The following is a 15,487-nucleotide window of genomic DNA, read 5'->3' on the forward strand; positions in this document are numbered from 1 at the left end:
GGGGGGGGGGGGGGGGGGGGGGGGGGGGGGGGGGAGAGAGAGGGAGGAGGAAAGAGAAGGAGGAGGAGGAGGAAGCTAGTAAGAGTCCGGAATGTTTAGCCTGTCCCCAGGAAAATCTCTACCCAAAAGACTCCTGGGAAATGCCTTACGAGAGTTGACTCAGGGCTGTCCTGAATTCAAATGCGACCTCACACACTTGACACACTCACTAGCTGTGTGACCGTAGGCAAGTCACTTAACCCCAATTGCCTTGCCTTCCCCCCTCCAAAACAAACAAACAAACAGACAGACACCCTATATACAAATGATGGCCTAGTGTGATAAGTCAAGTTGGCCTGAATAGACCTTTTGTAGTGAGCACCACACATCCTCCTTAGGCCTTGGGCCTTACATGACTCACTTAAGCGGCATGGCACTGTTAGAAAGTCATTAGTTATGGCTAGAGAGATCCAGAATGGGGATACAGGCAGCAGCAGGCCAAGCTGCTGTTCTTCAGAGGTCTGCTGCACTCACCAATGCATCACATCTCTTTGTTCAGTGTGTATGTTGCCGATGTTTATCTAGTAAAAGGGTCTGGGTCTGGGTCTGGTCTGGGTCTGAGTCTGAGTCTGAGTCTGGGTCTGGGTCTGGGTCTGGGTCTGGGTCTGGTCTGAGTCTGGGTCTGGGTCTGGGTCTCGGTGTGCTTTCGTTTTTCTGCCATCTTCCTCACTGACTCAATCTCAATAAATTCTAACCCTGGACTTACACCTAGAGTGCACTGACTCAGAACTCCTTTTCATGCGTCCATCAATGCCCAGACTGACCTCATGACCAGGCTTGGGGAAAAGGGTCTTTTCCTCCAGCACTGAATTGCCCACATTCTTTTCCAAGTAGCTCCACCCAAACAAACTCATTCCCCAAGGGCTGAAGGACTCTGTACTTAGCCATCATCCTCTTCCTCTCAGAGATTTGGTATTAGGATCCCCAACTCAAAAAAGCTGAACTATGCAGGAGCATGTAAAAGCTGGACTAGGCCCATGAATGCCAAGCAGATCTTTAAATGGCCTTACCCTGATAAAGGAGTCGTTATTCGTGGCCACATAAACGCGAAAGGACAAGGACGGGTGGCTGTCAATAACTTTGTATAGAATCACTGCCCCGTGATGCTGCACAGTTTCCTGGGTTTGAATGACCGGCCCCACCGGAGAGAGGGAGCTCACATGCCATTTGACGTGAGTGGTGGAGTGATCTACAGTGGATTCGAGAGCAGGACCAGACTTTGTGATGTGGAACACTTTGAAGGTCATCAAAGATTCGTGGTCTGTAGAGATGTGCACAGAGACAATCATTAGGCTGCTGGTCCACCACAGAAACAAGCACTCTGGGCTAGTAGAGAAGGCTGAAGGACACTTACGGCCCAAGCAAAGAGAATGTGGAAACTGGATGGAGACGAGAATGGCCGGGTCACATTTCACATCAAATAAGGGCCCACCGACAATCCAGGGCTTAACCACCAAGTCAGCGTATTTGCTCCAGGACAAGACAGAGTACTTGATGTCAGTCTTCCTGTTGACTTCAAAGATCAGGCCTGTCCGGGCACACTGGTATGTCCCTTCACACTCTACCTTCAACCTGCATTTGGACGGTAGTTTAAAATGGTATTCCTATTACTGATGAGATGATGACTTAAAAGCTATTTAAGTTTTTAATTTACTTCAAAAACACTAAGAGAAAGAATGGTCTCATTTAAATTTATTCCCTCATTACCCCTTTCCATAATAAGCATTTCAAAGTGCCTACTAGAGGCAGGACAATGAAGTTCTAGAAGCACCAGCCTCAGAGTCACAGAGACCTGTGTTCAAGTCCTCCCTCTGAGATATGGAGCTGTGGGACCTTAGGCCCAACCTCCGAACAACTCCAGGCAACGCTCCAAGACCACAAGTCATCCAACTGGGGCTCATCTGCACTGGTTAAGAGCGTTTCTTCACTGGCAGTTCTTTACATCAATGAAATCATGGTCTGTACACCCCCAAAAGTCAGTCAATCAATCAATAAACGTGTATTAAAGTGCTTAAGGTGTGTTAAGTGATGGAGAAGCACAGAAAGACAAAACGATCCTTGCTCTTGAGAAGCCTGTGGTCTGATAGGGGAGACAACAAGCAAATAACTAGACTGTAACCAAGAGAAACTGGAGGTAATCACGGGGAAAGTGCCCACTACGTTCACTGTCCATGCTATATACATGCTAGCTCCACGATAATGAAGCCTTGGTCCCTGCCCTCAGAGAGCTGAGAGTCTGGCAGGAGATCAGATAATACAGGGTGGGGGGGGGCGGAAATAAGTGGGATCTAGAATGTGGTCAGTATGGCAGAGTCCCACTGTGGAGACTCCCTTTACTTGTCAGACTCTTAAGCTTTATTTGTCTAGTGAACCCTCATGACAGCAGAGTGAGGCCAGCACAGCCCTTGTCACAATAATATTTCCAGGTGGGTCACATAAAAAGCATAGGGTCACAGAGGAAAGCAACTGCATTGGAACAGCTCTTTTAAATACACACACACGCACATGCACACAGAGATCTACATGCAAGGCACATGCATGAACGTGTGTGTTCATGCACACATATATAAACACACGTGCATGCCGAAACAACACACATGTACCTACAAATATGTATGCATGCACAATATACCTCAACATGTACTCACAGACACATGCATGTGTGTAAGCATGCACAACCAGAACACATGTACCTGTGTACACACATGTGCAGACATTCATACGCTTGCATATGTGTGCATGCACAAGTGCACCCTGAAAACACATTTGTGTGTACACATCGTCACACACATGAGCGTGCACTCACACAGACATGTCCATACATGCAAAAGCATGCACAGACACATGCCCACACAGAAATACAAGAGAACACATGTGCACACGGACACACAAACACATGCACAGCCATACACTGCACACATGCACACACACACATACAAATACGCACAATCACACAGACACCAAGCCCTGCCCCCATGATACAGAGGAGCGCTCCTCTGTCCGTCTGCTCTTAGACGGGGCCTGGGGCTGACGGCCACACCAGCAGACTCTAACAGGGACGGTCCTGATTCCAAGGCCCGTGCCACCAGGCCACCTCACAAGCAGGCACATGATAACTAAGTACATATCCATCCGCTGTGAAATTAGCAAGCAGACCAGACTCAAACTGGAACAGAGAAATAGCTGTCCCAGAGGGCCAAGGGCTACAAGGAAGGAAAGCTTCTGGCTGAAGGGTCAGGGAAGGCTCCAGGGGGCAAGGGGGCGTTTGGGCTGCCCTCGAAGGCCAGCTCAGATTTCCAAAAGCAGAGACTAGAAGGGAGGGGGGCAGCCCAATGCTCCCCATCCAGTAAAATTCACCGTTACATGCACCACCACAGAGAGGCCTCCTCACAATTTGGAAATGAGTTGTTGGAGACTCTCTGATTGGGGACAGGGACAGAAAGCCTTAGATGACACGCAGCTGCCCTGCTATTACATTCAGGATCACTTACAAAAACTGTCCCCTGGAAAGCAGCCTGGGCATCACCTGCTCATTCTGCTTCTGAAGACAAGAAGATAAACACACATAGGAATCAGTGACTGCTTGAGACTCTTTGTTAAAAAAAAAAAAAAAGCCCCTTTTGTCCTGAGGCCACTTACATTCTCAGTGATGCAGTGCTCACACTGGGCGCGAGGACAGCCAAACTCTAGACAACAGAGAAAAGCTTGCTTACTTTCTAGGAATGTTACTGACATTCTGTGAAATGAATTGGTTGTCAAGACGAGGCCATACCTGAGAGGAAAGGAGCCTGGAATTCTTCCTTCCTCAGGTCTTCCACTGTAAAGGAACAACCCACGTAAATGTGAAACAACAGCTTTTGCAGACTCTGATACTCAGAGTAACAGCAAGTTTAGAAATGGACAGTAGACTGAGGCACGGGTGTCACATCAGTGATGCAGACAAGTCACTCCAAACGACAGAAAACCATTTTTAGGAATTCTGTTCTGTATCTCGGGCAATGTGGCAGAACTTCAAGCCAGGAGAATCTGGACTCAAGCCTTGCCAGGTGCCAGCTATGTGACCCTGGGCACATTATTTCAGTGGCCCAAGCCATCCCCTAAGGCTTAATTATGATGCCTCCTATATTGGTGAAGGGAGTTTCTATACCTGGAGTAAAGGAAATAAAATCAAAAATCTGGGTCAAAAGAGAAAAAATTTCTGCACCACAACCATGAATGTGTTATGATATAATTTTCAGAATGGTTACTTTTTAATAATACCTCATTTTTTTTCTTTAGTCATTTTTAGTTTTCAACATTCACTTCCATAAGATAACACCTCATAATTTTATAGCAATTTGTAGATTACAAAGCTTGTAAAACTATAGATTTGGGGGCATCTGGGGGTATAGTGGGTAGAGCACCAACCCTGGAGTCAAAGAGACTGAGTTCATATGCTTGACACTTACTAGCTGTGTGACCCTGGGTAAGTCACTTCAACCCCAATTGCTTGCAAAAAAACAAAAATTGAACAAAAAACTACAGATTCAGAAGTGGAAGATACCTTAAAGGTCTAGTCCAATCCCATTTTGCAAGGGGAGAAAACTGAGGCCAAGAGATGAGGTGATTGTCCAAAGTCACACAGGTAAGGGACAATGCCAGCATTTGAACCAAGTCCTGACTGAAAATGTAGGTTCCTTCTGTTATCCCACATTGCCTTCAGTCCCCTCACCTCCAGCTCTGCTTCTGACTTCTCAGACCTTGCCCCCAGGCCTCAGCTGCCTCCTACCCTGTAACCTCTCTCAGTGCCTAGAGCCTCCTCTCCCATCCTTCTGCCATGGGATGAGTTCTTCTTAGACCTTTAGTCTGATCTTCTGGATCCTGACTCTCAGCTACACCCTAGAAGGTGCCTGACCCCCAGTTCTCCCTCAGCCGCCCCTTTAGAGTGTAAGCCCTTGGAGGGCAGGGACTATACCTATTTTTGCCTGTATTTGTATCCTCCGTGCTTAGCCCAGTGCCTGGCACACAGTAGGTATTTAATAAATATCTGTTGCCCGCCCACACCGCCTCATCACATACTGTCCCACATTTATTCCCCTTTGAATCCCCACAGCATAGCCCTGTGAGCTAGAGACAAGCAGGCCATTTGGGGAGATCGGGGGAGAAGAGATTCAGAGCTGGAAGGAACTTTATGTCACTGAGCTCAACTTGCCCATTTTACGAATGGGGAAACTGAGGCCCAAAGAAGTGGAAGGGCACACAGAGAGCAAACAACAGGAGTGTTAGAAGCCAGGTCTCCCGACCCCATGGTTTCTGCCCCCTTACGTTAGCTTTCCTTTAAAATGCTCCATTTTTTTAAAGGTACATTTCACTTTGAGAAAACAGAAAACTTTTTCCTCCTCTCTTCAGCATCAACGTGACAGATTAAGAGCAGGAAGGTGCCTAGAAACCATCTACTCCAAACCCCTCCTTTCACATATCAGGAAACTGAGACTCAAAAGATTAGAGGATTGCGCAGTTTAAACTTGGTGCCTCTGTAGGGGAGACTCTCGGATCCAGTAAGGTCAGCCTCCTGACTGTTGGCTCCCAAGCCTGGAATGCTCTCCCTCCTTATCTCTGCCTCCCAGCTTCCCTGGCTTCCTCACCTTCTGCAGGAAGCCTTCCCAGGTCCTTCCCTGAGATCACCCCCAATTTCTCCTGGACCTGTCTTTTTGGTATAGCCATCTGCAGCTTGTCTCCTCCATTAGCCTGGGGGCTCCTTGAGGACAGGGACTGTCTTTTGTCTTTCTTTGTCTCCCCAGAGCTTAGCACCGTGCCTGGCACACAGTGGGTGCTTAATAAATGCTTGCTGGCTGACTGAGTTCCATGGGGACCCGTTCTGCAGTCCAGCATCTCCTATCACCATCTCAAAAACCACTCCATCAAGGACACGGCCGCCCTTTGGCTCTCGTCCCGTTCAGCCTTAAGCCTTGTTCACTCTTGTCCCAACAAGTTCCATCTCAGAGCCTTCGAAGGAGCAGGGGAGCTAATGGGCAGAGGGAGCAAACAGGGGGCTTGATTTCACCTTGGGAGAATGAAGATTCCTCGGCAGAAGATTCAGTCTGCTCCTCACCTGTGGAGACAACAAGCAAGTGATGGAACCCCGCTTAGAAGCCTTCTCCATGACCGAGCCCAGCAGGCGTCACTGAGGCCAGGCTGATCCAAGCCAGGCGACTAAACTGCTAAGCACTGAACCCAGTGCAGACAGTGCAGCTCCCACGCTGTTCCAATACACTGGCCCAAAAGACTGTTTTATGGAGACTCACACAGGGCAAGCGTTCACGTGGCAGTCAGAAAAAGAGGTACGAGAACACTCTCAAGGTCTCTCTGAAGAACCTTGGAATTGATTGTGTGACATGGGAGACTGGCACAGGACTCAGCATGGCGTGGCCATGTCAGGGAAGATGCTGTGTGCTCTATGAGCAAAGCAGAACTGAGACAGCTCAGAGGAAATGCAGGATGTGCAAATTCAGAGAATCCACCCCAGACGTTCACACACACTACTTGTGCCTGGCCTGTGGTGGAGCATTCCAAGCTTAAATTGGTCTGAGCAGCCACAGTCGGACACACTGAACCTGGACTCTAACATAGTGATGTCATTTTGGTCCTCTTAGATAACGAAGGACAGCAATCAATCCCAACCAGGCACAGCAGCCGCCAGGGTTCGGGACAGAGGAGCTGGACAGATTAGAAGCTAATGAAAAATGAATGAGAAAGTACTTACCATGTGCTCACTACCGTGTGTCAAGGACTGTGCTAAGTTCCAGGGATCTAAATAGTCACATTAGGCCATTCCTGCTTTCGAGGAGCTCACTCTGAATTGGAAGAGATGACCCATACAAGAACCTTTGTATGGCAGAGCAGAGGGAAAGGGCTGGGGCTTAAGCGAGCAGCTGTCAGGCAAACGGCAAGGCCCAGGAAGCTTGGGGCAGCATGGCAGGACTAGAGGTCTGGGGGGTGGGGGGGGCATTCTAAAACTTGTATCAAGGACTCCCCTCCTCTGCTTCCATTCATGATGTAAACACAAGCTCAATTCCCCTTAGAGACAAGTGAAAATAAAGATAGATTTCTTTCCCCAGACTCTCTGAAATCTATCCACAGACCCTCCCTGCCCATGGATCCCAGGTTAAGAACTCCCAGTACAGAGGAGGTCAGATGGACAGTAAGGCCCAGGGGCCCTTGGGACAGACACAGTGGCAGGGCAGAAGGCCTGTCGTTATGGTGCCCGGCTTATCTAGGCTAAACAGTGTCAAGACCAAGTTCATTTATAGCAAGGGAATAAATTATCTTGCTTCAGCTTTACCTCTTACCCCATAGCTGTTGAGTCAACAATGGTTGGGTTGATGCCCATCTGTTTTACCTTAACACGACCTTAACTATTCTCTGCTTTCAACCAGACTTCTTGGGAAGTCTGTCAGTTCTCTTGGTCTCTGGATCCTAGACTATGACAGCTACTTCTAAACGAGGACATTCAATTCAGTCCTTTCATGGACCCAGTCCTCTATGGGCCAATTCAGAAGGATGAGGACTTCAGAAAAGATCACTGGTTGTGATCATTAATAAGAGATGGCTGGTAACTTTGGAGAACGCCATTTCAGCTAAGTAATGAGGTCAGAAGAGGTCAGAAGCCAGATGGCAAAGGACTGAATACAAGAGGCAGTGGTGGCAGGACACACAGACAGCTGGTTTCTAGGATTTCAGCTGGAAAAAGGACGATAGCTTGAGGGGATGGTAGAGTTTGGAGAAGGCTGCTTAAGGATTACTGTATTTACGCATTATTTATGAACTGTGTTTATGGGCAGGTAGGTAGCACAGTGGATAGAGCATCAGACCTGAGGTCAGGAAGACCTGAGTTCAAATCTACCCTCAGACATTAGCTGTGTGACGCTAGGCAAGTCACTGTCTGCCTCAGTTTCCTCAACTGTAAAATGGGAACAATAATAGCACCTCCCTCCCTAGGTTGCTGGGAGAATCCAATGAGATAATACCTATAAATTACTTAGCACAGTGACTGGCACATAGCACATGTTTAATAAATCTTTCTTCCCTTCCCTTCCACTCTCTGGATGCTAGGTCAGGACACTGGCATCTGGATGCCCTGGGATCACAAATACAGTAAGTATTAATAAAGGTAGGATATGAACCAAGGTCTTCCCAACTCTCTGTTCTAAGACATGCACAGAATCAGGAGGTTGATATGTTGCCTCTATGCCCATTATTGAAATTTATATTGTTCCTACAAGTTTGCAGGGCGTTATACATACATAGCCTCACTTGGGCATCCCCCAAATCCCAAGAAGTGGCTCCCACAATTATGATTGTTACCGGTTTACAGCTGAGGACACTGAGGCTCAGGGAGGTAAGGCCAGTTCATGGCATGGCCATCCTGCTGATGAATATGGTGGATGTGAAACCAGGTCTTCCTAGCTCTGAATCCATTACTCTAGTCATTCCACGTCACTGCCTCTAAGTAAAGGAAGCAGATTACTACTAATAGTAGCTAGCACTCATAGTGTTAACATAATCCAGGTGTTCCAATCAATCGATAAGCATTTATTAAGCACCTACTATGTGCCAAGTGCTGTGTTAGGCAATGGAAATACAAAAAGAAGCATTTTCTCAAGGAAGAGTCCACTCTATCAGGGGAAATCAAATAAATGTATATAAATTTGATACAAAAGAAATGGAAGGTAATTTGGGGTGGGGAGGTACTGGCAGCTGGGGATCAAGGTAAGTATCACGTAGGAGGTGGCACCCAAGGAAATGAGGGAGGCTAGAGAGCAGACGTAAGGAAGGAGGTCAGTCCAGGCATGGTAGCCTGCCAATGCAAACAGACAGGAAAGAAGGGAGCACCACATGACAGACTCGAGAGGGCAAAAAGGGGCTAACATACAATCCAACTGAAAATATTGTGGCTTCAAATGCCAAATGGGGGAGTTTTTATTCCATTCTAGAGGTGAGTGAGACCAATTGGAGTTTATTAAATGGCATGTTTCCTCCAAACATAACAGTTTCAATTTTTAAAAAGAATTTTCTTTTTAAAAAATTTTTGAAATGGTTGACTTATTATGCTGGTACCATGAAAGATGAACGAGAAAACCTTAAGCCTGAAGATTCTCAATGTTTCTACTTATTTTTAACAGTGAAAAAAAATAAAAAGCAAAAGACAGGGCACTCACTTGACTTCCCTATTTCCAGCTGTGACTCTTCACTCTCTACAAAAGGAAAACATCCTAATTAGTTTCAGAATGACACCAAGCATGAACTCAAACATGGGCTGCTGTGAACACAGGCCAATCAAAACAGAGGTTTACCCATTCCCATAGCAACCACTTCCTATCATTCTTCATCACACCATCCTGTTTTGCCACTTTCAATTGACAATTACAACCCTAGCTGCCTCAGGAGCCCCTGGAGGGACTTTCCTCCATCATGGTCCTCCCCAACTGTCAAAGTACCCAGGACCACAATCTCCTGATTGTTAAGCCCCCTGGGCATGACTTTGGTGTAAAAAGAGATGGCATGTCCACTTATCCTGAATAATCTAAAAAAAAGAATGACACCCATCAGACTAGTAAGAATTAGTGAGAGGCACAATCACCCAAGGCTCTGTGGGTCCTGAAAGATCTACAGTCTTTGACTAAGTAATTCAACTGATTAAGGATAATTTATTGTTGATAGTTTTTTTTCCATAAAAAATAATTTGAAACTCACCAGACTCTGTTTCAGAACTGCTCTCAGAACTATCTTCTCCTAAATAAAAATCACATAACATGTATTAAATGAATAAGAAAAAGAAGCCCATTTTAAAGAATAATTCAAAACAACTTAAAGTTCAATTAATTAATGTCTAATTTTCTGTATGCTCATGCTAGTTTGTTAAACTGCCACTTAAGACATAAATATGTCACCCTGAAAGAAGAGATGACTCACTAAACTGTCCACACGTTATACTCCAAGGACATCAAAAGGTCCCATATATACTAGTATAGAAGCGCATTTTGTGATAGCAAAAACCCAAAACAACTAGAAACACAACAGTTATGCTCATAGTCTGGGGACTGGGCAAATAAATTGTGATGTGTAGATGTACTAGCATATTACTGTGCAGTTAATAAAGAATAAATATGAAGAATTCTGAAAAACATGGGAACACTCATAGGAACTGGAATAGTTTTAAGAGAGTAGACACAGTAAGTACAAAAACATGACTGAAAACAACCCCAAAAAGGTACTGGCATGACAGTTCATGGCATGACCATATTGCTGATGAATATGGTGGATGTGAACCAGGTCTGAACTTTGACCGACATTGTTCCAGGAGGGCAAATGATGACAACATTTCTCCCTACTCTTAGTTGAGAGGGGAGGGGGGACTACAGATGCCAGATGGGTCATACACAGACAGTTTTACTTGACACTCTTTCTTGACATTACAATGGAGGGTTGATACAGAAAAGTACACCAAGAAATGGCTCTAATATAAATAAATGAATGAATATATAAAGTCTTACTTCTTGGCAGCAAGGGGAGAGACATATCTTAACTCTTTGATCAAGATTTCAAATAAACTTCCTTTTTTCTCCCAAGGCAAAAATGGAGGAAATATTTCTCATCCAAGATTATGCCCCAATTTTTTTTTCCACTCTAGGGAAATGCTGCGAGCCTTCCAATCTACTACTATCTCCCATGCAGCTAAGGTAATAACACAGGCAGTTTCTATTGCTCAAATCTGAACAAGCTTAGAGTATAACAAAGTCCATCCTCTGCCCTCCCACTCCTGCCACACCCCCCAAGCTGGCACACTGGATTCCGCTGGCTGGGTCTGCTAGGTCCTAACCCTGAAATTTCTAATTCTGGTCAGATTACATTGATTTCCAATACCGAACTGTGCTACTGTTTTCAGTCCCCTTCTGGTGCCTGGGGGAATAAAGTAAGGGGAAGGAGAAGCTACCTAGTCAGCTTCTCTACCCAGGAGGGGTCAGCTTCCTGAAAATAACACAGACCCACCCCAGCTGCAACCAGTGTGACCTTAAACAAGTCACATCACTTGGGTGGGACTCATTTACTGCTTCTGAAAAAAAAAAAGCCCATTTTCCCCATTAGATTGTAAATTCCTTAAGGGCAGGGACGGTCTTTTGTCTCCTTTGGTATCCTCAGCACTTAGCACAGTGCCTGGCATACAGTAGGTGATTAACAAATTTTTATGGATTTATTAATTGAAGTTGGAGCTGTGTGGGTCAGACCCCATTACATTTCTTTGATTGATTCTATACCAAAGAGTTAAAATAATGTATATAGTTAAGTTTATCTGTCTGTTTTTGCTTGTGTTGAAGATGTCATTATAGAACAGTCTTATGACTAGAGCTCATTTATGGCCGGCTTCCTGTAGGAAGGGGGCTCATCGCTACTCAGATTAGATAAATCCAGACTAACCACACCCTTTAGAATAGCAGATCAAGGGATACTACTCAAAGAGAGGCAGAGTTTAAGAATTAAAGTGAGAACTTTAGTGAGAACAGGTCTTCCTGCCAGCTCCCAGTGGTGTTGTGAGTTGGTCATAATAGCCATGGTAAACAAGGGACTTTCCAGGGCGTGATTGTTTTGATGAATAGGATCAGGTCAGTGGTACCTGGTAGTTTAACTGTATACCAAGAAGCTGCTGCTAAGAGGGAAGAGAGGAAAGCTGGCTAGGTAGGAGGGACACAATATGCAGTCAATCCATTCTCTCCCAACACCACACACTGGCAGCTAAGTGGCACGGTGAATTCAGCACTGGGCCTGGAGTCTGGAAGACTTGAGCTCAAATCCTTACTAGCTATGTAGCCCCAGGCAAGTCATTTAACCTGTCTGCCTCAGTTTCCTCATTTGTAAAGTGGGGATCATAATAATAGCACCTGGGGTTGTTGTGAGGACCAAATGAGATAATAATTGTAAAGTATTTAGCATAGTGCCTGATACCTAGTAAGTGCTATCTAAATGTTAGTCATTTTTATTACTATTATTAATTATATAGTATTATTAACCACAGCTAAGTGAAATAACAGACAAGGGTACAAAATCCTAGCACTTAATACTAAAAAGTCACTTTTCATATTTAATAATTTTTATATTAAACTTAGTAACTATCAATAAAAGCATTCAAATACAGAAAAAAGACCCTTAATAAAACTATAAACTCCCAAGTTATTTAAAATTTGTTAAGAAAATGAGTATGCTAATTTTGAGTAAAGGAATAAAGCATATATTAAACACTTACTGTGTACAAAGCACTGTGCTAAGTGCTGGGAAAAGAATACTACAAAAGTAAAAATAACCTCTGCTTTTGAGCAGTTTTCATTCTTATTTTTAAAAAAGGACCTATCAGGTAGGAGGAGGGGCAGCTAGTTGGAGCAGTGAATAAAGCACTGGCCCTGAAGTCAGGAGGACCTGAGTTCAAATCCTACCTCAGACTAGCTATGTGGCCCTGGGCAAGTCACTTAACCTTGACTGCCTAAGGGGCAAAAAAACAAACCCATGAAATGTTTTGACTACAAATCATTTGGAAAAGTCCCATGGTCCATAGGATGCAGCAGCAGCAAAGCAGATGGTCATATTTCCTCTTTGATATCATTATTTAATGTCACTATAATTTTATAACATATTCACATACCTTCCCAAACTCTTGTTCAGCTGCATAACTTTTCCTTGATGGTTTTGTTTTGCTGTTAGGGTGAAATGGAGAGAGAACTGACCTACAGGGCAGGAAGACCTTGGTTCAAAGACCACCCCTGACACATACTGGCAGAGAGATCCTGGGTATGGGAGGAGGAAGCATCCGCCATGTGGGCTGGGCTAGTTCTTTTCCTTGAAAGGTTCTGAAGCCATGCTCAAGATTTAACTGGTTGCCTGAGAACCAAGAATCACAAGGGCTATGTCCTTCCGATAGTGGGCCATGAACTGATTGACAACAAAGAGATGGGAAACAGCACTGCAGTGAATCTAAACACCCTTCCCCTGCTATGGTTAATTAAATCCCCTTTTGCTGTCATATCTTTTATGAATTTCACATTTTGTTCTAATACCAAACAAACTACCAAAGGGACTGACCAGAATCTAGCTTTTCCTACAGTAATGGGCCAGATACAGCCTCTAAGGCTCTATATAAGTGTTTAGAAGTACTACAGAAAAGATACAAATTTCTATCGGCCCAAGGGTCTTTTTCATCTGGGCATTCCCTATGTCCCAGGCTCAACCCCTGGTTCAAATTCACTGTATATATTGTGTTCTTGATTCTCTCCCTCTCTATTCAACATTACTAAGGATCACAGGATTTAGGACATTTAGGAACTATCTAGTTTAATCTTCCCATTTTACAGATAGGAAAACCAGGGCCCAAAGAGGTGAAATGGTTTTTCCTGAAATTGCACAAGTAGTAATTGTCAGAGCCAGGAGTAAGAACCCAGGCATTCAGAGTCCAAATTCAGCATCCTTCTCACCTTTGTCATGTTAGGGTGCAAAAACATTACAGTATGTTAAAATCCCATAGTTTGATTCACTCTTCCCCAATCACTGGGCATGTGCATTGTTTCCAGTCTCTTTGCCATTATAAATAACATGGCTATGAATATTTTTATTCAGCTCAATCTTTTTTTCTGCTTTAATAACATCCTTCACTTAACTCAACTTAAATTCAGGGGATGCCCTGTGAGCCTGCCTTGCATCAGGCGGGATGAAGTCAATTCACTGCCTCAGTAATACCTGTTAGTTCTTTTTTCGCCAGGAGCTTGGACAAAGCACTATGAAATGTCCATCTGAAACAACAAACAACTGTGGGGCGTCACTTGGAGGCTATAACAGCAAATGTGCCACCTCCAAAGTCGATACAATTGCATTGACTTGTATAGATGTTTGGCCACTTCAATCCCAGCTTCCCTCCCACAATGTAATTGGTATGGTATACACCAAGGAAGATGGGGATTTCCTCAAACAGGAAAAGTCCTAGAAAACTGCCCAAGGCAACAGATATGTTAGGAGATTTGCCCAGAATCACCCAGCCAGTGGCATGACTGCCACTACAGACATGGGCTGCATCTGTACCCAAAGCTTATAAGCCCAACACTCTCTCCACTATTGCTTTCTCAATACAAGAGGCCAACAAGAGAAATTACAATGCCATCTTTTGCCTTGGCTATGCCAAATCATGAATTGCCAAGTAGAATTGCTCAGGATATTTGCAAAGCAACACCCCAGCATCTAGGCCAGTTATATCTGGGGGGAGCATAAGTCACAAGTGTGAGCCTAGTACTTCCCAGGAGAAAAAAGCCAGTCTGGAATGAAGGGCTATCTCAGACAACACATAAAGCAACTCAATTTAGGAAGCTGAATTCATCTGAGTACCTGCTATGGGCATGGTGCTGAGAAGTAAGAAACAATGAGACAAAAATAGAGTTCACGCCCTAACAAAACTTCTGTTCCAAGGCTGAGATACAACATCTGCACAGAAGAAAAGGTGAAGTATGTACAACAATGAAATACAAAGTAACTGGGAAGGGAGGGCAGGAACAAGGGGGCAAAGTCAGAAGCAGCCTCTGAAGAGAGCCCTGAATGATGGTGGGGATTCCAAACACACAATGAGGAATTTATAATTAGTAACTACAAAAACATTTTGTATGTAACAAGATGTTTTTTTTTCTCAACAGTCACATGTTGGCTGTGTCTACACAGCATAGAATAAAACTGTAACCAGGCAAGATGGCCAACCTCCAAGGCCAATCAGGTTAATTCTGCCCAACACTGAACTATCATGCAATCCGACCTGCATTCCAGCAAGCTCTGATATGAAATAGTCAAAAGTCTCCTCCATACCTGATCCGGAGCCTGGAGTAGTTTCCTGAGAAGAACCAGGGCTCTCTGATACACTTTCTAAATTTGGGAGACAAAGAAAATTCAAAATAAGAGAATAAAAGCAAAAATGAGTAAACAGTATACAAACATACAAATTTATGTCTATTTTAATCCCCACATATGATAAGCAGGTCACCTTCATAATTCAGTCACTGATTCTGATCTGATGCCAACCTCAAACCCTCAACATTAACTATTTCATGTCATAAAACAAGGTTTGAGTATCTAACTGATGCCTTTAAAATATATTTGGCCTATATTCTAGCAGAAAAAAATAGTTTTAGACAGAGTAAGTCTTAAGGATTATCACACACAAAAACCAAACTAACCACCTACCACAGGGTGGGGCAATATTTGACTTGGTCTCTTAGTCATCAGACTATTTTAAACAAAAGAAACTCTACTGTTTGCTTTGTGCAGCTGGCATAGAGCTCACATTCACTGTTACTGAGGAAACAATAAAGGGGACAGTGGAACATTTGCTTTTAGACCTATTATATAACTTAGAGGGCTCCTGTGCCAATAGTCTGGCAGTACCCAGGAC

The 15,487-nt window shown here is 44.4% G+C and overlaps 1 protein-coding gene across 1 annotated transcript in view; it reads right to left on the reverse strand.

Moving 5' to 3' along the window:
- LOC138157734 (caspase recruitment domain-containing protein 8-like) overlaps positions 1–15,487 on the reverse strand; it is a 57,123-nt gene that overhangs the window by 28,651 nt on the left and 12,985 nt on the right. Inside the window, exons 3-11 of the mRNA XM_069083486.1 lie at positions 14,905–14,961; positions 9,772–9,810; positions 9,237–9,272; positions 6,083–6,130; positions 3,812–3,856; positions 3,679–3,725; positions 3,531–3,580; positions 1,394–1,611; positions 1,050–1,300 (exon numbers count right to left, since the gene is read on the reverse strand). Of these exons, the coding sequence (XP_068939587.1) occupies positions 1,050–1,300; positions 1,394–1,611; positions 3,531–3,580; positions 3,679–3,725; positions 3,812–3,856; positions 6,083–6,130; positions 9,237–9,272; positions 9,772–9,810; positions 14,905–14,961 (791 nt within the window). The remainder of the gene's footprint in view (positions 1–1,049; positions 1,301–1,393; positions 1,612–3,530; positions 3,581–3,678; positions 3,726–3,811; positions 3,857–6,082; positions 6,131–9,236; positions 9,273–9,771; positions 9,811–14,904; positions 14,962–15,487) is intronic.

This window comes from Petaurus breviceps, unplaced genomic scaffold (genome assembly GCF_028583685.1).
Source record: "Petaurus breviceps papuanus isolate PSGF00001 unplaced genomic scaffold, PetGlider_PUasm1.0 173, whole genome shotgun sequence".
Taxonomy (NCBI): domain Eukaryota; kingdom Metazoa; phylum Chordata; class Mammalia; order Diprotodontia; family Petauridae; genus Petaurus; species Petaurus breviceps.